Source organism: Petromyzon marinus, chromosome 74 (genome assembly GCF_048934315.1).
Source record: "Petromyzon marinus isolate PM22_M1 ecotype Great Lakes invasive population chromosome 74, UKy_Petmar_22M1.pri1.0, whole genome shotgun sequence".
Classification (NCBI taxonomy): domain Eukaryota; kingdom Metazoa; phylum Chordata; class Hyperoartia; order Petromyzontiformes; family Petromyzontidae; genus Petromyzon; species Petromyzon marinus.
This window is the reverse complement of record NC_133740.1, coordinates 11,676,525-11,701,565: the sequence shown is the minus strand read 5'-3', so window position 1 is coordinate 11,701,565 and position 25,041 is coordinate 11,676,525. Positions and strand designations below refer to the sequence as shown.

At 52.9% G+C, this 25,041-nt stretch overlaps 1 protein-coding gene across 3 annotated transcripts; it reads right to left on the bottom strand.

The window, feature by feature from the left end:
* Window positions 1-431: 431 nt before the first annotated feature.
* Window positions 432-24,911, bottom strand: GOLGA1 (golgin A1). Of its 3 annotated transcripts, none has more exons than XM_076056134.1 (22): window positions 24,720-24,911; window positions 23,615-23,705; window positions 23,194-23,268; window positions 22,801-22,898; window positions 22,196-22,228; window positions 21,373-21,489; window positions 20,296-20,444; window positions 19,676-19,778; window positions 18,138-18,221; window positions 17,493-17,618; window positions 16,883-16,978; window positions 15,599-15,694; window positions 14,814-14,909; window positions 14,256-14,408; window positions 13,973-14,068; window positions 13,619-13,708; window positions 11,747-11,849; window positions 9,448-9,722; window positions 8,998-9,057; window positions 7,683-7,964; window positions 6,749-6,835; window positions 432-5,849 (listed from the first exon to the last, which is right to left on the bottom strand). In XM_076056134.1, the coding sequence occupies exons 1-22, from the start codon at window positions 24,867-24,869 to the stop codon at window positions 5,769-5,771; spliced, it is 2,541 nt and encodes an 846-aa protein (XP_075912249.1). In that variant the 5' UTR covers window positions 24,870-24,911; the 3' UTR covers window positions 432-5,768. The 3 variants fall into 3 exon arrangements, with proteins under 3 accessions (XP_075912249.1, XP_032835498.2, XP_032835499.2); XM_032979607.2 differs by having other exon boundaries at window positions 21,361-21,489; window positions 24,720-24,910; XM_032979608.2 differs by lacking the exon at window positions 21,373-21,489.
* Between the last annotated feature and the right edge of the window lie 130 nt (window positions 24,912-25,041).

Genomic DNA, 25,041 nt, shown 5'->3' with positions numbered 1-25,041 from the left:
GTGATTGTTTTACCATACTTCCCATGCTGTTTGAAGGCAGGGCACAGACGTTGGAGTGTAGTAAAGTACGATAGGTTATTCTGCATCTGCCCTCTGCTAACAATATAGCCCCGAAGCAGCCTATAACACCTGTGTTATGCATGGGGGTTGCCCATACAAAGTAATATCCAGGCTCAGCCCTGCTTGGCTTATGAGATCAGGCCATTCCAGCTAAATGGGTCATAGGTTTAAGTAATAATTTTGGCACTTGCCCATGAAAGCCTCATCGAGTCTCAAGACTCGGTTTTCAGAAGCATGCTTCCACATTGGCATGTGTGGGCATGCCCTCACATCGCGATGATGATGAGAGTTTGGCTCCCTTGGGACACGCATGAGGATGCAGGAATCTCATTGAGTCGGTGGTACGAGACACGATGTGGTAGTACACGTGCGAGGGTTGCAGATCTTTTATTCCCAGGGCTTAGAAGCACAGCGATGATCCGAATAAGTTAGTTTCAGGAGCCGACGGGGAGAGCAAACCAACAAGTATTTTTTTGTCCCAGAACTGTACCCATGAACCCAAAGGTCCCCCATATAGCCTACACAGGCTACTGGGGCAAGTGCCGCCGATGAAGGATGGCACGGCACACTGAGGGGGTGGTGTGGCCAGGACCATGCCCAGCCACCTTTGTCTCCCCAATCCTGATGTTTGCATACGGCACCAGGTTCTCATTTAAGGCTGAGTCTACTTAGGGGAAGCCCAGGATCCGGTGTAGATAATCACCTAAATTGTCTGCGGGCAGGAATCAAGCTCGGAATGCCAGGTTAGTAGTACAGTGCGCCAACCACTGCACACACATCAACTCATTTACACACGCGTGCACTAACGCACACGAACTCACAATCAACCCCCAGTGCGATGTCGCACTTCAGGCAGTAGTCGCCTCTCGCTTGACGGCAGTAACTGCGGTGTAACCATGGTAACTGCGGTGTAACCATGGTAACTGCGGTGTAACCATGGTAACTGCGGTGTAACCATGGTAACTGCGGTGTAACCATGGTAACTGCGGTGTAACCACGGCAACTGCGGTGTAACCACGGCGACTGCGGTGCAGCCACGGTGACTACGGTGCAACCACGGTGACTGCGGTGCAACCACGGTGACTGCGGTGCAACCACGGTGACTGCGGTGCAACCACGGTGACTGCGGTGCAACCACGGTGACTGCGGTGCAACCACGGTGACTGCGGTGCAACCACGGTGACTGCGGTGCAACCACGGTGACTGCGGTGCAACCACGGTGACTGCGGTGCAACCACGGTGACTGCGGTGTAACCACGGTAACTGCGGTGTAACCACGGTAATGCTGTCCTTGATGCAGCAGAGGAGAAGAGCTTCTACGCCGGAGTGCAAAACGCCCCTCTAACCGCGACCGTCACGTGACGATGCACCCTAACCCGACGCCAGAGTTAACGCGGTCAACTGGGAGCTTATTGAAGACATAGCCTGGTCCACACCCGAGCGATCAGTTATTGATCATAATTGAGCACGTCCGGTACTGGCGCCGTCGTTCCGATAGCCCAGGGCGACCATTGCGAAGGAAGGTGCCACTGCTGTGTTTCGGACGCGGCCTGCGGTGATTTGACAGCGAAGGGGGGAGATGGGCGATGTTGCAGCTGCGTGCGATCCCTATCTCGCCATTTGCAGTGTAATTTTTCGAATTCGTACCATCACGCTGGCACACGACTCGTTTAGAATGTCACAGGGGATCTTTAACATCCGCTGTGAAGCAGACGGCACGCGGTGCATGTTTGGTTAACGCCACAGTAGTAACCAGGACGACCTGCCGGATTGGAACCTCGAACCTCTGCAACAAGCGGCAAATCCGCTGCCACTTGGGCCCAGATTTGCCCTTTGCACCACAAACAGGGTGACCAAAGAGTTGTGATTGCTTGACAAAGCGCAACCCATGCAATCCATTGCACGCAACCGAGTCGCTTGCACTTAGACGTCTCTCAAACTCCATTGTGAAGAGACGGACTCGGCTTTTAAGCATCGATCGGCTCTCCAAATTGTACTGCCGAGACGCTGCGGACATAGCAGCAGCGAGCTGCGTGTGCGGACGATGAATGAGCTGCGCAATTTCGAGAGCGACTCGAGTCGCGCAACGGTAACCGATGGCTCTGGTGTGGAGCCGGTATTAGTCTCGTTGAACAGTGGAGCTTTCCCGGTGTTTCAGTGGCTCTCAAGCAGTCGCTCTTAGCCTAAACACAACCCCCCACCACACAGTGTTACCAACGAAGCCACTCGGTGAGCCCCGGTCTGTGTACAGACGAAGGTCCCCCCACCCTGTAGCCTTAACAGACTGTTGGGGCAAGCGTTGTTAACGAGCAGCACCAACATCAGGATCAAAAGCAACCCTGCCCGCTGCGCACAACACTTCTCCACACACACAACCCTGCACACACATAGATCCCTCGTATCGTCTTAACAGACTGTGCTGTGAGCGAGCACAGCTCACGAGAGGGTGGATGGCGAGCACCACTCCCGGCCGCCTTTGTCTCACCAGGGGCGATGTTTACACATCGCACCGAGTACTCATTTGAGGCTGAGTCGACCTAGGGGAGGCCAAGAACCGGTTCAACTCGGGTCGCCAGGGTTCGTAGCACAGCGTGCTAACCACTGCACCACTGTGTCCAAACACGCAAACACAGCCATCACCCTGGCTTCCTCAGTGCACTGTGGTTTGCATCTTCACTCGGACCCATTAGCTTTGTCTCGGGTTATAGCTTGACGTGGTAGTAATGGTAGTAATGATGGTGATAGTAGTGGTGATGATGGTAGTGATGGTGGTGATAGTAGTGGTAGTATTGATGGTGGTGGTGGTGATAGTAGTGATGATCAGATTAACACGTCGGCTTTCGCGACCAATATCCATAATAGTCGTGAAAATCCGCCACCACCCGACAGTCAACTAGTAAGGGTTGTCACGTAAACAGAACGTGGCCAATTCGTCACTAGTACAGCACACCAGTGTGTAGGAGAGCCAAGCCACAACTAGCTTCATCAGGCGACAGATTTGTGGAGAAGTCTTATTGTTTCGTTCCATATATATAGGAGTAGATGTGGTGACCACGCTTCGCGCTCTTGCAGTTTGACTTCTCCACAAATCTGGCTGTCGCCTGATGAAGCTAGTTGTAATTACTGGCGAAACGTCATACTCTGATTGTAAATGTTGTGGCTTGGCTCTCCAACACACCGGTTAGTGCTGTACTAGTGACGAACTGGCACGTTCTGTTCACGTGACAACCCTTACTAGTTGGCTGTGTCGGGTGGCGGCGGGTTTTAACGACACTTTATATATTTACGCGATCTAACCCAAACAAAAACCTCTATTATAGTGGTGATGATGGTGATATTGGGCAGTAGTAACCATCTTCATCCACTCATCGTCATCGTTGACTCTGATCAAATAAACACTGTCGATGTAATATTTTTTTATCTAAACAAAATTAACACTGCCCGACACTCCCCCCCCACACCACATTCAGTGTACCCCTCGCAACGAGCTGTGGCCGCCACTATTGCAGGGTCACGTGCCACCTACCCCAGTCTAGCAGCAACCCCGAAAATATTTCGGTGTGGAAATCACTCGACACGTTCAACAATGCACGCCCCTCCGCCACCGAGCGACGATTCTCGAGCCGCACTGTTCGATTGTCGCGGTCCAGCAACGGTTGATTGTATCTTACGCCGTGGCGCTGTGATGGGCGATAAAAGAAAAAACGGACTTTCAAACTAATCACCGATCGCGCAGCTGAGGCGGAGGGCGGGCGTTTCCCATGACGCTTGCCAATGAATCGACGCGGCGATCAACGTTCGACGAATTTATACCCTTACCGGAGCCGTCGGATTAACCGTGGATTAACCAGACTGACCTCGATTCACGCTCAACAAGCCCATAGATGGGCAGAGACACGCCCCTACGACAGGCGACGCCACCCCTACTTTCTTCCACACACACGGACTGATTGGCGATCTCGTCGGATGTCCGATTCGATTGCATTACAGCGCCTCTAGTGGCTGCTGCAGGAGATCCCCTTCACACGCGGCACGGAACCGGCACCGGAGCAGATCGATTGTCTCGCCATCGCGGGGGCGCGCCGCGTCGATCCGTCGACGACGCGGTGTCATGTGGCGACTTCTTGATCCCCACCGCCGCCACCGACCCGCTGACTTCACCACCACCTGTCGTCTCGACGTTCCCGGCCAACGCCACGATCCGCCGGATGGTGCGGGAGGTGGCCATCGCCACTGGCGACGGGTCAACCGTGGGGCAACCGTGCTAACTTGGTGGGCGCCTCCGATTAGCAAGATTGGCTACGTATGGTGCGAAATAAGTTCAACGTAATGTACGTGCGTACAATGGAATGGAGTAACAGATTTTTCTCCAGCCAATCGTAGCGGTCAGTCACTCACTCGGTCACTCACTCAGTCGCACAAACAGTCACTCAGTCACTCCAATTATTTGGTGATGCTGCATTGGCAGTGGTGCACAAGTAACCAAAAACTAAAACTCAACGCGTTCGTCAATAACAATGCGGGATTAAAAGAAAATATATAACGGACAACGTTTCAGGCCATGGCCTTTCTTCATGGCACATAAACAGAGAGGCCAAAGAGAAAGAGTGGCTAAGCGTTGGACAGTGCAGTTTACACCGTGAGGCCTGATGAGAATTACATTCTTAACGCACACATCTTTTCACATGCTATGAGAAAGGGCCATTGACTGAAATGTCGCCTATTACATATTTTTCCTTTTAAGACCACACACACCAGTGTTATTGATGTGGCGAGTCAACCACTCAGCCAGTCAATCTCACCCAGCCACGTCGCATCCAGCCGCACGTCGCACCCGGCCACGCATCACACCCGGCCACGCGTCACACCCGGCCACGCGTCACACCCGGCCACGCGTCACACCCGGCCACGCGTCAAACCCGGCCACGCGTCACACCCGGCCACGCGTCACACCCGGCCACGCGTCACACCCGGCCACGCGTCACACGCGGCCACGCGTCACACCCGGCCACGCGTCACACCCGGCCACGCGTCACACCCGGCCGCACGTCGCACCCGGCCACGCATTACACGCGGCCACGCGTCACACCCGGCCACGCATCACACCCGGCCACGCGTCACACCCGGCCACGCATCGCACCCGGCCAGGTTGCCACACTCGGCCAAGGTCACACCTGGCCACGTTGTCACATCCGGCCACGTCACGCCTGACCACGCGTCGCACCCAACCACGTTGCCACACACTGCCACACATCACACCCGGCCACACGTCACTTGGCAGGGCCAGATGGAGTCGGACACCCCACCTCTCTGCTGCATGGGCTGCCGCTGCTGCCACTGCTGCTAAGCTGCAGTGGAGTAATGTGACACGTGCCCGGGTTGCGACGCGTGGCCGGGTGCGACGCGTGGCACTGCTAGCGCCACCGTGCGGCCCTCTGCAGGGGAGCTTTGGCGCCCCATGGCGATGCAGTACAACCAACGACGATAACGTGATCCGGGGTGGGAATGGGGTCGGGGGGGCAGCCCATGTCCCGGAATTCCTTACGGCGGGGGCAGGAAGTGACCTGCGCGAGTCCGTTCCGTGGTTCCACATCCGCGAGCCAACCTCCACAGCGGAATTTAGTTTTATAAATACAGCAAGGAATGCACTCTCTCTCCCCAGCATTCGGAGACCGCAGCAGCCACGCAAAGGCAGAACGCGCAGGCCGTCACTGCCAGGGCAGGCCGCTGCCGGTGATGGAGGGACGCACGGCGCCCTGCGGGGCTGGCCGCGTTCCAAACCATGACATCTGGGGATGTGGGGGAGGGGCAAAGAGGTAAGTGACCGTGTGACTCAGAGATCAGAGCACTGACAACCTGAGTTTGAATTCATAGTTGCGGCTGCCACAGCTTCGACTATACCAGGTTCTCATGTGGTAAGATGGTCCCAGCCCAGTCATGGGAATTCAGACTCACATCGACATCCACAGACTCACAAAGACCAATAGGCTCACATAGATACACCTATACTTGTGTAGTGACATAGAATCGGTCACTTAGCAGCATAGCGCTGGCTGCTGGCAGGGAAGGGGATCTGCAGCTACAGTAGTCCTGAATGACAGCAGGTCACGTGATAGACCAGAGAGGGATGTAGGGGAAAGGTTACGGAAGGGGCACATCAAGAACCTGCTAGTAGGTTCCAGAAGGGGGGCGTGGCCAGGGCATAGCCAGGCCACGCTGACAGTATAAGAGGGGCCCCCGGAGGGGACCTCGGGGCTGTCGTTTGGAGTAGGATCCCATTGTGCTGCTGCTGGAGTCTTCGTCACCGTCATCTCCGTCTTCACCGTCTCAGCGTCGCCAGTCAGGCAGTCTACCAGCTGTCCTGACTGGGAACCGTAATTACCAAGTGTGAACTGTTATGGCCGTTTAATAAACAGAGTGCCTCCCACTCTTAGTGTCTCTGAGTCAGTCACTACACAGACTCAGATTGACTGAGTTGTGATTAAGTGCAGTGAATCGCTATGGAATAAGGTTGGCGGAGTGTAGCTAGGGGTGAGGGGAGAGCGGTGAGGGTCGTGGGGTGAGGAGAGTGGTGAGCGGTGGCGGCGACAACGGTGATCGTTGCCGGTGGTGTTGGCAGTGAGTGGTAGTGGTGGCGAGCGGTGGCAGTGATGTTGGTGGTGATACTGATTCTGAGTGGTGGTCACACCTTGTACTCCAGCGTCTCCTTCAAGAGACGCTCCTCCTGGGAGGAAAGGTGCAGCAGTACGGAGATGGCCCGAACGAGGTGGAACGCCTACACAAGACAAAGATCCCCCATACTCTTATATAAGCGCACAACTTTATCTATCTGTGATTAACGCTGCACTTTCTGTCGTTTTCATGCAGGTGGCGCTGCAAACATACGCGCCCCCTGCATGAACGACGGAGGCGCAGGGCACAAACGTTCGATTACGTTGGAATCGATCTGCAGACGGCGGTCTTCTCGCACGGCCAGCTCTATGTCACCTTATCTCGATCCCACAATCCCAAACAGGTGAAAGTCTGCATCGAACCGAACCCCCAGCAATGCCATCTACTTAACGACGAGAGAAGATTCACACGAAATGTCCTTCCAGATGTAAAATGACATAAGCTTCAAATGAAGAAATACAATTATCTAATTCAAAACATAATATAATTCAAATGTTTCATTTTAAAACTTCAAAACGGAGCATCGGGTGCTTTCGTGAATGCGTCGTTCGTGTGCAATTTTTTTTGTGACTTTCCTGGCCGAAGGCTGTAAATGGTTGTGAACAACCCCTAGTATAGCCTTAGCAGACTGTTGGGGCTAGAGCTGTTAGCGTGTAGCACCTACGAAGACTGGCACGGCACACGAGGTGGGTGGCCAGCACCACACGCTTTTGTCTCCCAAGTGCTGAGGTTCGGACGTCACAACGTTTAAGGCTGAGTCGACCTTGGAGATGCCCAGGACTGGTTAAAAAATTCGCCACTGTTATTGGTTATGGGTGGTTGTGGGTGGCTGCATGGTCGGTTGCATGGTCGGTTGCATGGTCAGTTGCATGGTCAGTTGCATGGTCAGTTGCATGGTCAGTTACATGGCTTCACGATCGGTAGTCGGGTTGCGCGCTGGTTGCCCATACCTCCGCCTCACGAGCCGACACGAACTTGAGTACCACGTGCTTCAGGTACTGCAGGTTGACGCGCGGCGGCTCGCCGGCAGCGCCCGTCGCATACGGCCCAAACCCCGCCCCTCCGCCCCCCAGGCCCCCGCCCACGGCCCCCCCCAGCACTCCGCCCCCCCTCAACCAATCCGGAGGCTCGTGGGGGGCCATCAAGGAGTGGGAGGCCCCAAACGGTCGCTCCCTTCCATCCACCACTCCTGCTGCTGCATTCCCAGAATCGGACCCCTCCACTCTCAGGCGCTGGTGAGGTGGGGGGGGGGGGTGGGTTGTGAGGGGTAGTGGCAATAGAGGGGAGAGGAGACAGTTGAGGGGCAGAGATGATGTGAGTCTTCATCATCATCAACCATGATCTATCTACTGCTGGGTGAAGGCCTCCCTCCACAAGCCGTAATATAAACTAAATATTTTGATTTAAAGCTTTCGTGACTGCAGTAATTCATATTCTTAGTTCTTTCGACTTTACCGAAAGAACTAAGAATATAAACTAAACATGTTTTAATTTTATGACATAAGACCCACTGAGCTATATAGTTTCTTTTCAGACGTAACCTGGCCACAAATGATAGGTCAACGAAGTAGGTTACATTGTGGAAATGTATAGCAGCCAAATAACTCTCAAACGCATGTTTCTAAATGTGGAGGGAAAAATTGGAGGACACCAAGATAAATCCACACGATCACGAGGAGAGAGACATACAAACTCCAAATATACAGGTGTCAGGGTCAGGATCGAACCCACGACCTCCTGTATACCAGGCAAGGCAGATAACATCTCGCCATCGAGATGGCTACGTACGTTTAGTGTGCAGGCAAGCAAGGCTAATCGTGAAATGCAGTGGTCTATTGGGCTAGCGGGATGATAATATATGGTGGGTCAGTGGGGTTGCAAGCTAGCAGACGAACAAACTAGTGGGATAATGGACTAGCGAGCGGACAGGCTAGTGGACTTTTAGGATAGTGGACTAGCGGGCAGGTGGACTAGCGAACAAACGGGATAGCGGACTAGTGAGCAAACAGTCTAGCGGACTTGCAGGACAGCAGACTAGCAAGCAGAGTCTAGCGGACTAGCGGGATAGTGGTCTAGCAGGCAGGCGAGTGGACGAGCGGACTAGCAGGCAGGCTAGCGGACTAGTGGACTAGCATGCAGGCTAGCGGACTAGCGGGATAGTGGACTAACGGGCAGGTGGACGAGTGAGCACACAAACTAACGGACTAGCGAGTTAGCGGACACGTGGGATAACGGACTAGCAGGCAGGTGGGCACCGTCACTCACCAGCTCCCTCTGCAGAGTCTTCTTGAGCTCTGCCAGGCGCTGCTGCAACTGCTTGATGGTCTGTGCGGCACGGTGACACCCAGCGTCAGCCAACAACATGTTACGGCGTGCCGCGCTACGTATAGCGTATCAAATAGCTTCGTTTAACGTCACTCGACCTTGTGTCTTGGCACGTGACCATGTGTACCGTCACATGACCCCATGTCCAGTCATGCGACTGCGTGTCCTGTCACATGACCTCGTGTAGTGTCACGTGACCTTGTGTCCCGTCACGCGACCTTGTGTCCCGTCACGTGACCAGGTCCCATCACACAACCCCGTGTCTAGTCACTCTTCGGTTCTTTCGGTAAAGTTACGCGACTTTACCGAAAGAACCAAAGAGTATAGTCACGTGACCTTTGTGTGCCATCACGTGACCTCATACCCCCCCCCCACCCCACCCCCGCTAACCTTGTGCTTCTCCGCCAGTTCCATCCTCAGCACCGAGTTGGCCCCCTCCTCCTCAGCGGTGCCGGAAATAGCAGCGACCGTAATTACGGCGGCGGCAGTGGCGCCATCATCACCACCATCGTCGCTCCCGCCCCCCGGCCCCTCCCGGGTCCCGTTGCGTGCCCCATGTGTCCCCAAAGGCCCTGCCTGCGCTGGCTGCGCTGCCTCCCCTTCCTCCACCTCCTCTTCGCTGGCACGCTGCCTCTCTTCCGCCAGCGCCTCGCTGGCGCGCAGCTCTGAGGGCATCCGTGATAGGGTCAGCGGTGGCGGTGAGGTCAGGGTTACCGTACCCCTAACCCTAACCCCTGAGATGGACAGTAGCACTGCTACTGCTGTTACTGCTGCTGCTTCTACTGCTACTTCTAATGCTACTGCTTCTATTGCTTCTGCTTCTACTGCTGCTTCTACTTCTAATGCTGTTGCTTCTACTGCTTCTACTGCGATTTCTGCTTCTACTGCTGCAGATTCTACTGCTACTGCTTCTACTGCCACGACTGCAGCTGCTTCTACTGCTGCTGCTTCTACTGCTGCTGCATCTACTGCTACTGCTGCTTTTACTTCTGCTACAGTGAGGGAAAAAGTATTTGATCCCCTGCTGATTTTGTACGTTTGCCCACTAAAATTATAGACTGATCATTTGTTTGTCAATGGTAGGTTTATTTGAACAGTGAGAGACAGAATAACAACAACAAAAATCCAGAAAAACGCACGTCAAAAATGTTATAAATTGATTTGCATTTTAATGAGGTAAATAAGTATTTGACCCCTCTGCAAAACATGACTTAGTACTTGGTGGCAAAACCTTTGTTGGCAATCACAGAGGTCAGACGTTTCTTGTAGTTGGCCACCAGGTTTGCACACATCTCAGGAAGGATTTTGTCCCACTCCTCTTTGCAGATCTTCTCCAAGTCATTAAGGTTTCGAGGCTGACGTTTGGCAACTCGAACCTTCGACTGGCTAGGCCACTCCAGGACCTTAATGTGCTTCTTCTTGAGCCACTCCTTTGTTGCCTTGGCCGTGTGTTTTGGGTCATTGTCATGCTGGAATACCCATCCACGACCCATTTTCAATGCCCTGGCTGAGGGAAGGAGGTTCTCACCCAAGAATTTGACGGTACATGGCCCTGTCCATCATCCCTTTGATGCGGTGAAGTTGTCCTGTCCCCTTAGCAGAAAAACACCCCCAAAGCATAATGTTTCCACCTCCATGTTTGACGGTGGGGATGGTGTTATTGGGGTCATAGGCAGCATTCCTCCTCCTCCAAACACGGCGAGTTGAGTTGATGCCAAAGAGCTCCATTTTGGTCTCATCTGACCACAACACTTTCACCCAGTTGTCCTCTGAATCATTCAGATGTTCATTGTCAAACTTCAGACGGGCATGTATATGTGCTTTCTTGAGCAGGGGGACCTTGCGGGTGCTGCAGGATTTCAGTCCTTCACGGCGTAGTGTGTTACCAATTGTTTTCTTGGTGACTATGGTCCCAGCTGCCTTGAGATCATTGACAAGATCCTCCCGTGTAGTTCTTGGCTGATTCCTCACCGTTCTCATGATCATTGCAACTCCACGAGGTGAGATCTTGCATGGAGCCCCAGGCCGAGGGAGATTGACAGTTCTTTTGTGTTTCTTCCATTTGCGAATAATCGCACCAACTGTTGTCACCTTCTCACCAAGCTGCTTGGCAATGGTCTTGTAGCCCATTCCAGCCTTGTGTAGGTCTACAATCTTGTCCCTGACATCCTTGGAGAGCTCTTTGGTCTTGGCCATGGTGGAGAGTTTGGAATCTGATTGATTGCTTCTGTGGACAGGTGTCTTTTATACAGGTAACAAGCTGAGATTAGGAGCACTCCCTTTAAGAGTGTGCTCCTAATCTCAGATTGTTACCTGTATAAAAGACACCTGGGAGCCAGAAATCTTTCTGATTGAGAGGGGGTCAAATATTTATTTCCCTCATTAAAATGCAAATAAATTTGTAACATTTTTGACATGCGTTTTTCTGGATGTTTTGTTGTTATTCTGTCTCTCACTGTTCAAAAAAACCTACCATTAAAATTATAGACTGATCATTTCTTTGTCAGTGGGCAAACGTACAAAATTAGCAGGGGATCAAAAACTTTTTTCCCTCACTGTACTTCTAGAGCTTCTGCTTTTACTGCTGCTGCTAATGCTGCTTCTACTGCTACTGCTGCATCTATTGCTACTTCTACTACTGCTGCTGCTCATACTACTGCTTCTACTGTTGCTGCGTCTCCGTCCGTACCTTGCTCGAGCACGTAGCTCCGAGCCTCTGTGGAGGTGCAGCGCTCCTGAGCCTCCGCCAGCCTCCCCTCCGCCAGCGCCAATGCCTCCTGCAGCTCGCACAGCTGTGTGGACGCAGGGCCCACGGGGAGGTTCGATAAAATTGCTATCAGTTTTTTTTGGTTCTTTCGGTAAAGTCACGTAGAATGAGAATAAAATAATAAATTGATAAAATAAAATAACACAATAATATTCTCACGACGTTTCGGCCACAACACAAGCGGCCTTCATCAGGTGAAGGGGGCGAGACTGTCTGATGAAGGCCGCTCGTCTGATGAAGGCCGCTTGTGTTGTGGCCGAAACGTCGTGAGAATATTATTGTGTTATTTTATTTTATCAATTTATTATTTTATTCTCATTCTACGTGACTTTACCGAAAGAACCAAAGAAGATGAATCATTGCAGTCACGAAAGCTTTAAATCGAAATTTGCTATCAGTTTGTGGGGGAAGATCAACTACCGCTTGTCCCAAGGAAAGACTCACTCCTGTCATAGGAATGTGGAAATCCCACCCCACTGCCTCTGCAGGGCTTTAAACAGGGGATGAGAACAAATGCCTCAATGCTCATTCTAGCAGGAAATCACTTTGACTTGTTAAGGGATCAGGGTTAAGGTTCGGGGGTTATTGTTAGGAGTTAGGGTTAGGTGTTAAAAGCATTGGGGATTAGGTTTTCGGGTATGAGGGTTAGGTTAAGGGGTCCGGGGTTAAGAACAAGCATTCGAGATTGTGCGTGAAGCTTATAGGATAAAGGGAAGAGGGCTGTGTGTTAGTGTACAGGGTAACCAACCGTGCTAATCGGAGGTGTGGGGGAAGGACAACAAACGAAATGCAAATAGTTTGAAAGAAATAAGTTTTTATATCTGGACAATTTTAAAGTGTAAAGCTCCAGTGGTTTGTCGTTTGTACACCACTGCCAAGGCTGCAGGAGCATCACCATGGAAGCATCGCCACACGTGTTGTTCGTTTTCATCATGCTAGTCAGTGCTGGTTGGTAATGGGAGGAGGAGAGGCTCCAAACTGGTCAACAATTGTACTAATTTGCCAAGTTGTTAGTGTCATGCACGAATCTCTGCACTACCACTCCTACCCACCACCCCCCCTCTCCCAGCTCCCCGCCCCATTAGGGATTCAACAACACGTTCCTCAGTAGCACGTGTGCTACAAAGGACCATTGTCCGAAACGTCACCGATTGTATACTTCACCTTTTGTATACGTCACCTTAGCGGTAAGAGATAATAGGTGGAAGGATTAAAAGGTTATTGTTAGGGCTATGGATGATGGTCAGGAGAAGGGTGTTTGGGTTATGGCAAAAGGGTTAGTTATGGTTAGTGCTAGCAGTTCGGGTTTAGAGATTAGGGCTAGGAGTTTAGGGTTAGGGGTGGAGCATTAGGGGTTAGGGTTCAAATACTTTGTGTTACCCTGTAATAGAGCAGAAACCAAGCCTCACGACAGGCCACGCCTGAGGCCAAGTGTACAAAGACAAAGATCCCCCAATTATCCTTAAGAGGCTGTTGAGGCAAGTGCTGGTAGCGAGCACCTATTAAGGACAACACAAGCACATGTCGAGGTAGGTGGCCTACACCACGCCCAGCCGCCTTCGTCTCCCGGGTGGCAATGTTTAAACATCGTACCAGGTGCTCCTTTGAGGTTTAATCGACCTAGAGGAGGCCCAGGACCGGTTCAGATAATCATTACTGATGTTGGCCGTGAGCAGGAATCGAACTCGGGTCGCCAGGTTCGTAGCGCAGCACGCCAAACATTGTATCACCGTTTGTATGCACACACACGTCTAAGTACTCATGTATACCCAGGCAAACGTAGCTATCACACACCTGTTTCTGTAGTGTATCCCCACATCTCCGTGTCATCTCCAGGTCAGAGATCGACTGGGCGAGTGCTGCCCTCTGAGCTGTGAGCTCGGCCTGAAAGAAAACAATGAGTATCACACTCTGTGACGACGAACTCCAAACACAACCTGACCCGGGTCACTGCCACCACACCTGGCCAACACCTCCAGACCTGGCACCACCACACCAAGCCACCATCACCACCACCACCAGACCCGACCACGACCACCAGGCCCGACTACCACCATCAGACCCAACCACCACTACCACACCAGACCACCACCAGAATCTGCCACCACCACCAGACCTGGCTACCACCACCCCTCCTCGTGTCATCACCTGGGTGCTGTGGAGCTCCTCCTCCAGGGTGCGTGCTGTGGCCTCCTGCTCAGCCACTCGTTCTCTCAGCTCCTCGCCCTCTGCCTGCAGCTGCCCCTGTGCAGTACCATGGGGCGGTGGAAGGAAAGGGGGAGTTGGGGGGGGTGCAATGGAAGGGTTGTGATGATTTGGTAAAGAGCGACAATGAGAGATTCAGTTTCAAGTGATTTATCCACTCAATTGCTTTGTCTGTGAGTACCCCCCCCAGCCCCCACCAGCCTCAGTCCCCCCACCCTCATTGTACCAGGCTGTGCTGGCTAGCCGTGCGGTCGAAGTCGCGCGCCGTCTCCAGCGCTGAGAGCTGTGCGTCCAGCGCCGCCACACGCTCCCCCAGCTGCTGGCGAGACGCCGCCCACTGCTGCTGCAGGCGCCGCCGCTCGGCCTCCCCCTCCGCACGCTGTGGGGGGGAGGGGAGAGGGGGAGGGGGGAGGGGGTGTTAGGAAGATGGTGGGAGATCGGAGGACAGGTGAGGAGGTAGAAGGAAGGGGGGGTTAGGGAGGGATGGGGTCGTGAGACGGGAGTTACGGGGCGAAGAGGAGGTGGTCCGGAGGTGTTAGGAGGTAGGAGGAGCTGTCTAATGGAGTGTTCCTGTAGTTGGTAGCGATGAGGTAGGGAGTGATGAGGTGGAGATTCACGAGGTGGGGAGTGACGAGGTGGGCACTGCTGCAGTGAAGTGTGATGAGGTGGGCAGTGACGATATAGGCAGTGACAAGGTGGGTGCTGCTGCAATATGGGAGCGATGACGTGGGTTCGGTTGCAATAGTGAATGACGAGGTGGGTGCGGCTGCAGTGCGGAGTGCACCACTTGGTCTCGCTCGCTCTCCCGCGTCGTCGCCACCCTCTGTGCACGCTTCAGCTCCTCCTTGGTGGCGGTGAGATCCTCGTGCAGGCGGCGCAGCTGCACAGACACAGATAAAGAGACGCCCTGAAGCCCACACATGCTGTTGGGGCAAGTGCTGTTCGTGAGCAGCACCTATTAAGGCCAGTGTGGTGCACAAGGGGGTGGTGTGGGTGGCACCCACGCCCGGCCGCCTTTGTTTCGGGCGCCACGATAGCAAAATGTTATGGCTCTTGCCTGGTGTACAGGAAGTCGTGGGTTCGATCCGAACCCTGATGCCTGTTGTATATTTGGAGTTTACGTTTCTCTCTCCATCCCCGTGGTCACATGCATTTTTCTCCGGGTTCTCCAGTTTTCCCATTCACATTTAAAATCAACGTGCGTTTAGAGTATTTGGCTGCTATAAATTCCACATCATAAGCCATTTCCTTGAGCCATCATTTGTGCCCAGGTCACTTCTGAAAAAGAGCTATATAGATCCCCCGAGTAGCCTTTAATTTCTGTTGGGGACAAGCGCTATTCGCGAGTAGCACTTATGAAGGCCAGGACGATGCTAGCCACCCACCCTACCCGTCCGCCTTTGTCTCCCCAGTAACGATGCTTACACACGACGCTGGGTACTCATTTGAGGCTCAGTCGACTTAGTGAAGGTCGAGGACCGATTCAGACGATTATTGGCCGTGAGCGGGAATTGAACTCGTGTCGCCGGGTTCGTAGTGCAACGCGGTAACCTCTGCGCCGCCGCTCACCTCCTCATCGCGAGCACGCGTCTTCCCCGCGCGTTCCTCCTCCTTCGCCTGCGCCGCCGCCTCCAGCTCCCGCGCACGGTCTCGCAACTCCCTCACCTATACCGCAACCCAACCGCAACGCCAGTGTAACCGCAACCGCAGTACAGCCCCGGCCTAGTGGCAGCGCGGCGACATAGCCCAGTGGTGGCGCGTTTTCCGCTCATTGTGGAGGTTCGAATCTGGCGGAAATCTCTGGTTAATGCTGTGGTGGTGATGGTATTAACCATGACAACGCATGCCATCATACGCAAATGTAGGTCATTGTGTGCCTGCGTTAAGGTCCCAAATTTGACAAACTTTCAAATGACCCACAAGATAAAATCGGGATCACACGCACACACACGGCAACATCGCCCGCTGCTACTAGCAGCAGACTCATGCCCCAGGCGCACAGGGCAGGTGCTGAGTCACCTTGCGCCGCACAGGAACAGCTGCCACTGGGGGTGTCCGAGGCTATACCACATAGGAATCATTGTTCCCTACTGGCAGGACTAATGCCCTCTTGCAGGCCAGATTCTGAATCACCATGGGACGCACAGGGACAGCTGCCGCTGGGGCTCCCCTAGACTAGACCACACATACACAGCAACATCGCCCCCTACTCCTGGCAGGAGACTCATGCCCCTGGCTCGCAGGCCCCTGGCTCACAGGCCAGGTGCCGAGTCACCACCGTACAGGGACAGCCACCACCAATCCAAAATGTGCTCGGGCGTTGGATGTGAAGAGCTCTGAGGTGCCCCAGCGAAATAGAAAATGTAACATGCCTGATAACGCTGGTTGCGTAAATTGGTACGTTGACAACCTTACTAATTGGCCGTGTCGGGTGGAGGTGTGTGTACGACATAACACACTAACTCACCCACCTACTCACACAACAAATAAATCACCCACCCACACACTCCCACCCCACCTGCTCTGATAAATTATACTTTTAGCCTGACTCTCAAGTTCTCATTGGGTTAAACATAATACATTTTGACTGAAAACTTTCGTCACTGCAGGAATTCATATTCTTTGGTTCTTTCGGTAAAGCCACGTAGATAGAAATATAATAATAAAAAGTTCATTATTCGCTTTATATGCATTATTATTTTTCTATCTACATGACTTTACCGAAAGAACCAAAGAATATAAGCATAATACACTTGAGACTTGAACACATCATCAATCCATTCGCCAATGATGATCAGCCCCCTCACCCGCCCTCCCCTCTCTCTCTCTCCCCGGCCACCCTCCCCCACACACCTGCTGCTCCAAGCCGGATGTGGTTGCCGTGGCGACGGCCTGCGACTCAGAGAGGCGAGTGGAGAGCTCCTCCAGGCGCTCCTCCAGCCGTGCCCGCTGGAATTAACGAATCATCAGCATTGTCATCATCAGCAGCATCATAACTGTTATCGTCATCAACATCATCAGCAGCACTGTTATCATTACTACTGTCAGCAAAGTCGTCATCAACAATCATCGTTGTGAATATCATCACCATCATCGTGTTCGTCGTCATCAACATCATAATCGTTGTCATCGGCGTCATCAGTATCGTCAACGTCGTTATCATCATCATAAACAACATCATCATACTCATCATCTTCATCAACCTGTAACACTTCTAAATTCAGATTGAAAGTGTTTTTGGATTGGCCCTGTCTGTAAAACCTAGAGATGATCCAATATGGGCCCCCTGTGGAGGTATCAAGTCCCCTGGTAGAGCTGGTGTAGTCCTCTGGTAGAGCTGGTGTAGTCCCCTGGAGGAGCCGGTTGTGGTTCATAAGTAGAAGTGGTGTGGTTCCCTGGTGGAGCCGGTGTGGTCTCCTAGTGGAGGCGGTGTGGTCCCCTGGTGGAGGAGTCAGGCAGCCACCTCGAGGAGGAGCTCCTGTGTGTGTTGGTCCATTGTCAGGTCTCCCGCAATCCTCCTCTCCAGCGACGTCGCCTTCTCCGTGAGCCGACCAATCATGGCGCAGCGCTGCTCAGTCTCCCTGGCAGCCTGTGAAGTGGCGAGTCAAATCAATTAATCAATCACTCAATCATCAATTAATTTTCAATTTGTTCCTCTCGTCTCGTATGAAGCTGTCTCGTTTGTTTCACTCATCGCTCTTTACCAGGCTGAAAGCATTATTGTGGTAGCCTCGACACAGAGGCGTTTTTTCTCTGTGTGCCTATGTGTGTGCCTCTCTCTGTGTGTCTCTGTGTTATCTCTCTCTGCTTATGTGTCTGTCTGTGTCTCCGTGTTTGTATTTTGTCTCTCTCAAATTTATCAATCTTTGGAAGAACGTAATCAACCAGGTAGTGTGTTGACTGTCATGTTAGCCAACTCTCTGTGTTGTAAGTTTACTAGGTTTGTTTTCTCTTTCATTTGTACCTGATGATGATTGCTTGTGTTGCAATCGAAACGTCGTATGCGTTTATTTATTTTTCTTTCTACGTGACTTTACCGAAAGAACCAAAGCGTAATTATGATTCTGATTGACTCTGAACTCAGACCCAGACCCCCATGCATCCCCACCTGCTGCGCCTGCTGCCCCAGGGACTCGGTCTCCACTCTCAGGGCCTTGTGCTCCTCCTGTAGCTCCTGCAGCGCAAAGCGGGCCTGCACACACAACCACACAATCACTCTACTCAGCACAATCGCACAACATAACCAAACAACCACTCATAACCACACAAACACTTAACATAGCCAGACAAACAATGAACTGCTGAACTAGGCCAACGAAAACACACAAACAACCACACAAATAAACAATCACTCGTAATCACAAAACCACTACCAACACTACACTACCACCAACACCACCCTCCCCATGACACCATCACCACGACGTTTAGCACCACCTGCACCACCACCACTAGCACCAACACTACCATGACCACTATCAATGCACCATCATCACCAGAAACAAAAACCATCTCTGTAACAACCCCCTCCACCACCACGGCAACCATCTCCATGACCACGAATCATCTCCATGACAACCACCACCAACACCACGATAACCATTACCACCTCCACGGCAACCATCACCACCACCACGACAACCATCTCCACTACAAAAACCATCTCCGCCACCAAAGGCAAAGATCCCCCGTATAGTCTGAACAGACTGTTGGGGAAAGTGCTGTTAGCGAGCACCTATGAAGGCTGGCACAACACACAGTAGGGTGGGTGGCCAATACCACGCCCAACCGCCTCTGTCTCCCCAGTGGTGATGTTTACACACCACACCAGGTACACATTTGAGGCCGAGTCTACCTAGGGGAGGCCCGTGACTGGTTCAGATAATCGTCACTGGTGTTGGCCGTGAGCGGGAATCGAACTTGGGTTGCTGGGTTTGTAGCGCAGCGTGCTAACTGCTACACTACCACTTCCCATGCAAATACAGGCACACCACAAGCACTAACACCTCCACCACCACGACTAACACCTCCACCACCACGACTAACACCTCCACCACCACGACTATCACCCCCACCACCATACTGGTGTGTGTGGCGTGTGTGTGGTGTGTGTGGTGTTTGTATGTGTGGTGTGTGTGTGTGGCATGTGTGTGGCGTGTGTGTGTGGCATGTGTGATGTGTGACGCGTGTGACGTATGTGTGTGACATGTCTGCGTTTGGCATGTGTGTGACGTGTGTGGCGTGTGTGTGACATGTGTGTGTGTGTGACGTGTGTGGCGTGTGTGTGTGATGTGCGTGTGTGTGGCGTGTGTTTGTGGCGTGTGTGTGTGGCATGTGTGATGTGTGACGCGCGTGATGTATGTGTGTGACATGTCTGCGTTTGGCATGTGTGTGACATGTGTGGCGTGTGTGTGACATGTGTGGCGTGTTTGTGACATGTGTGCGTGTGTGTGACGTGTGTAGCGTGTGTGTGATGTGCGTGCGTGTGGCGTGTGTGATGTGTGACGCGTGTGACGTATGTGTGTGACATGTCTGCGTTTGGCATGTGTGTGACGTGTGTGGCGTGTGTGTGACATGTGTGCGTGTGTGTGACGTGTGTGGCGTGTGTGTGTGATGTGCGTGCGTGTGGCGTGTGTGCGGTGCCACCTGCGCCAGCTCGTGGGAGAGCCGCTGGTTTTGTAGTGAGAGCTCGCTCTCCTGCTGCTCCCCTCGCTGGCGCTCCTCCTCCAGCTCCCGCCGCAGGTATGAGCTACACACAAACATACACACACCACACACACACCACACGCCGCACACACACCACACGCCGCACACACACCACACGCCACACACACACAACCACACGCCACACACACCACACGCCACACACACACACCACGCCACACACACACAACCACACGCCACACACACCACACGCCACACACACACCACACGCCGCACACACACACCAAACCACACACACGCCACACACACCAAACGCCACACACGCCACACACGCCACACGCCACATACACACGCATCACACATCCACGCAACACACAACACATATGCCAGACACAAATCACACATCACATGATCACACAAACATCACAAGTCACATCACACAAATCCAGAGCCATGTTACCGGCATGGTGAGATGGCGGATGCGGGCAGAGAGAGGGGGAATGACATGGGGTGGTGGGCGTTGGATGGGGGGGTTGGAGGGCAGGGGGACCTCCACTTTGGCAGGGGGGGAGTGGGTGGGGGAGTGGGTGGGGGACCCCCACTTGTCGCTCTTGAGTGCGGCGCCGTTGGCCCGGAGCGCTGACAGCTCCTCTTGCGCCCGCTCGAGCTGAGCCTCTAGCGCGGCGACCTCCTGCCTGGCGCACGCCACCTCCTCGCTCAGGCAGCGGCTCTCCTCCTCCTTGCGCAGCAGCTGACAAGACACACAAACACACATTCACGTTCACACATACACAAATATCTCCCGTATAACTGTTACAGGCTGTTGGGGCAAGTGCTGTTGGCAAGTAGCAGCACCTCTGAAGCCCGACACGGGCACATGAGGGGGTGGGTGATCAGCACCACGCCTGGCCGCCTCTGTCTCCCGAGTGGTAATGTTTACTACACATTGCACTAGGTACTCATTTTAGCCTGAGTCAACCTAGGGGAGGAGGCCCAGGACCAGTTCAGATAATCATCACTTGTGTTGGCCATGAGTGGAATCTAACTCGGGATGCTGGATTCGTAGCGCAACACATTCACCACTGCACTACCGCTCCCCATTAACAAAATACACAGACATTCAGCCAGATATCTGCATACCAATAATTGTTTAATCACTTTAGCGATTTTTCACTGTACACTAAAGTTCTGTTTATATAATTAACAATGATTAGCGAGACCCCCCCCCATCCCGTGACAGACAGATATACAAAGAAACGGATGGACAGGGCATACATACAGACAGATGAACAGACGGACAGATGTAGAGACAGATCCACGGACAGATGGACCGATACACAGACGGCCGAACAGTGAATTGCATGAGCTCGTCCCAGTCTATGTTAAACTAAACTTTATATTTTTCCAGGTAAGGCCCACTGAGCTATATAGCTTTTTCAGAAACAAACTGGCCACAAACGAAGTGGCTTTTCATCACGTGGAAAATTATAGCAGCCAAATACTTAAATGCACGTCGATTCTGAAGGTGGAGGGAAAAACTGGACCCGGAGAAAAATCCACGCTGCCATGCGGAGAGAGACACCGCAAACTGCAAATATACAGATGGACGGACAGACTGACGGAGCTATCGGAGGGCAGGGCCGGGGGTCGGGAGGTTGGTGTCGCACCATGTGCTTGACCTTGGCGGTCTCCTGCTGCTGCAGCTCCGTGAGCTCATCGCGCTCGTCACGCCGCTGGAAGAAGTCAGCGCTGCGCTCCTCAAACTCGGCCAGGCGCAGCGCCAGCTCCCTCCTCTCCTGACACGCCGCGCCACAACAACAACAGCAGCAGCCGCCGTTTGCCACAAAGTGGCGGTGACGTCACCACAGGCGCTAGTGCCAGGCTAGGTGCACTTCCAAGGGCACATGGCGTGTCAAAGGCTCTCGCTGCTGGCAGGTCATGGAACGGACCCAGGTGCCATGGGTTTACTGAGATGGCTGGCAAATGCACCAATTGTGCCCCCCCAACTGTGCCACCTCGCTGAAATTCAGCTGCCCAGTGCTCCGCTCGTTGTTGTGAGCATCGCTCCTCTGCCCTCCGTTGATGTTGGCAACTGCCCTCCAACTGCCCAGTAGCGTCCTTCACGAGCCTCCTCAATAAAGGCCGATCTTGACACCGGCAAGTCCACTCAGCTCCATATCTTACCACCACACCACCATGCCACAATACACCACACAACCCACAACCACACCATCAGAACGGGCCATGCCTCACCACAAAGTGCCACACACCGTACACACCATCAGAAACCCAGCATAATCAATATGATACACATCAATGTGCCAATACCTCCATCCAGCAGTGGAGTTACCATGGCTGATGATGTTCGATCATTCCAAATGCACCACGCACACACACACTACACCACACACGTGAATATCGCGTGGTGGTGGTTGGACCCGTGATGCTCACTCTGAAGGTTTGTGAGCGAGCGAGCTGGAATGATGTAATGGTGGCACTCACCTTTTCCATCGCCGCAAGCTTCTCCGTCCACTCCTGGGGGACAACACATCATCATCAGAATCTTTATTCATCCTGGAAAATCCCATGAACTATGAAGCTCTTTTTCACAGCTGTCCGATAGTTCACTGATTGCAGTCCCTTAGATCACTATCAACACCATTCAACACAACACAAACGTCATTCTCATTAGTCTCATCATCAACATTACGTCCACAACACCATCGCTGTTGTCATCACCACACATCAGCATCAGTGTCATCATCACCACTACCATCACCACTATCATCACCATGATCAACAACACTATCACCATCATCACCACCCACATCTGCCATTCACCACTAAATTATTTTAGCAGTTAAGATTCACTGAGCTAAATAACTCTTTTCAGAAGCCACCTGATACAAATGAAAGCTCAACGAAATGGCATATCATGTGCAAATTTATAGCAGTCAAATACGCACATTTCACTGTTACCACCACCATCACCATGACACCATCCCCGTCGTTGCCATCACCATCATCCCCATCACCGCCATCATCACCTCCACTATCACGATCACCACCACTGCTGCCACCACTATCACCACCATCACCACCATCACCTTGTTGTTCTTCTCGAGAGCAAGAGTAGCGTTCTCCGCCATCTTGGAGCGCTTGGCCTGGTATGACTCATTCAGCTCCTGCATCTTCCTCATGGAGGCTGCCCAGAATCACGGGGTCAAGGGGTGGGGGCGAGAGGTCACAACGACAACAATGTTGATGAGGCCGATGGCGATAACGACGGCGGTGACAATCAAGATGATCAGGATGCAGACGAGGATGATGATGGATCATGGGTATGAACTGCTTGTTGTTGTGTTTAGTTTGTTGTCCTTCTCCCGCACCTCCGATTAACACGGTTGGCTACGTACGGTGCCAAAGAAATCCAAAATACATACGAAGATGGATCATGACGATGATGATTAGACGGGTGGTGACAACAAAGTGACACGTACAGTCTTGCTGGCGCTCCAGCGCTGCCTCGAGCTTCTCCTTGAGCCGTGCTGTGTTCCTCAGCTGCTCCGCACACTCTGCACATCACCCACATCGCCACCATCACCTACGTTATCACCCACATCGACGTCATCGACATCGCCACTACACCAACATCATCATCACGCCCACATTATCATCATCCGATTAGCACGGTTGGCTACGTACCGTGCAAAAGAAGTTCAACATATATAAACATCAACATCACCACCGTCGACATCACCCACGTCACCATTGCCACCTACATCATCATCTACATCACCATACAGACCATCAATAACCCAGATTGGAAGCCAGGACCTCAGCGGTGCCAGCTGAGCGTCTCTGACCTGTGAGCCGTCCAGCCTAACTGTGACGCCATGACCCCCTGACCGTGTGTCTCACCTCCGAGTTTGGCCTCGAGCTTGCGGATTTGGTCAGTGCGGCGCGACAGGAGCACCAGCAGCTCCTCCCTGGAGGCGCTGCCATCCAGAGACTAAGCATGGCACACCACACGCAGTACCCACAGTCACACACACAGCACACAAAAAACCCCAATTTAGACTGTTGAGGCAAGAAATATTAGAGAGCACCCATGTAGGCCAGAACAACCCACTAGGGGGTAGTGTGGCTAACACCATGCCTGGCCGCCTTTGTCTCTCCGGTGGAAATGTTTACACACCGCACCAGGTACTAATATAAGAGTCAGTCAATGTTGGTGAGCATGTGCAGGAATCGAGTTTAGGTCGCTGGGTTCGGAGCACGGTGAACTAACCGCTGCGCCACCACTCGCCACACAGCGCAGAGTAAAGACAACAAAGACAAAAATCCCCTGTATAGCCAGTGCCAGATTAAGCTAGTGCGGGGCCTGTAGCATATGTTACAAAGGGAAACTAAAAATGTTTAATACATAAATATTAAAACACTCATTTTTAACTTGCATAGTAAAGTAATTGTATTTTTTCATTTGTTATACAGCCAAATACGACAAATCGTTAACCTTAAATACCCAGTCGTTCATAAAAGTTGAAGGCAGTATAGTACTGTAGTAATAGAGCAAGTGCAGAATCACTGAAACGGAATTTATAGCTTGAAAGCATTTAGCACGGGGCCCTTGAAAGTGTGGGGCCCGTAGCATATGCTACTTTGGCTACTAGGATAATCCGGCACTGCGTATAGCCTTAACAGACTGTTGGGGCAAGTGTTGTTTGTGAGTAGCAGCTATGAATGCCGGCACGGCGCACGAGGGGGTGGGTGGCCAGCACCACACCTGACTGCCTTTGCCTCCCAAGTGGCGATGTGCTCACATCGCACCAGGTACTCATTTGAGGCCGGTACTGGCCGTGAGCAGGAATCGAACTCAGGTCGCCGGGTTCATAGCGTAACGCGCTAATCGCTGCACTACCGCTCCCCACACAGCGCAGAACCACCACACACACACACACACGGACACAGTGAGTGCAGTGTGAGTGTAAAGTTGGGGCAAGCGCGGTGACAGTCGCTCTCTCACCGCGTCGTCCCCGGAGTCGGCGCCGGTGGAGGCGAGGGACTCGCGGCTGAGTGTGCGTGGGAGTCGCCCGGCAAGGCCCGGTCCAGGGAGGCCCCGCACAACCCCTCCTCCCTCCTCCTCCGAAATCTTCTTCTTCAGCTTTGCAAACATCGCCGAGCCCCCCGCCCTGCTCCCCCTCTCACAGCTCCACCCCTCTCACAGCTCCACCCCTCTCACAGCTCCACCCCTGCTCTACCCCTCTCACTGCCTTCCCCCCTCTCACTGCTCCCCCCTCTCACTGCTCCCCCCCCAAATCCTTGTACACGACCATCATATCATCGCG

Coding starts and splice junctions, on each gene's coding strand:
- GOLGA1 (XM_032979607.2), bottom strand. CDS start 24,869: ATGTTTGCAAAGCTGAAGAAGAAGATTTCGGAGGAGGAGGGAGGAGGG. Junction 14,910..15,598: donor CGCGTGCTCGCGATGAGGAG/GTGAGCGGCGGC, acceptor GTGTCTGTGCAG/CTGCGCCGCCTGCACGAGGA. Junction 9,058..9,447: donor AACTGGCGGAGAAGCACAAG/GTTAGCGGGGGT, acceptor CGTGCCGCACAG/ACCATCAAGCAGTTGCAGCA.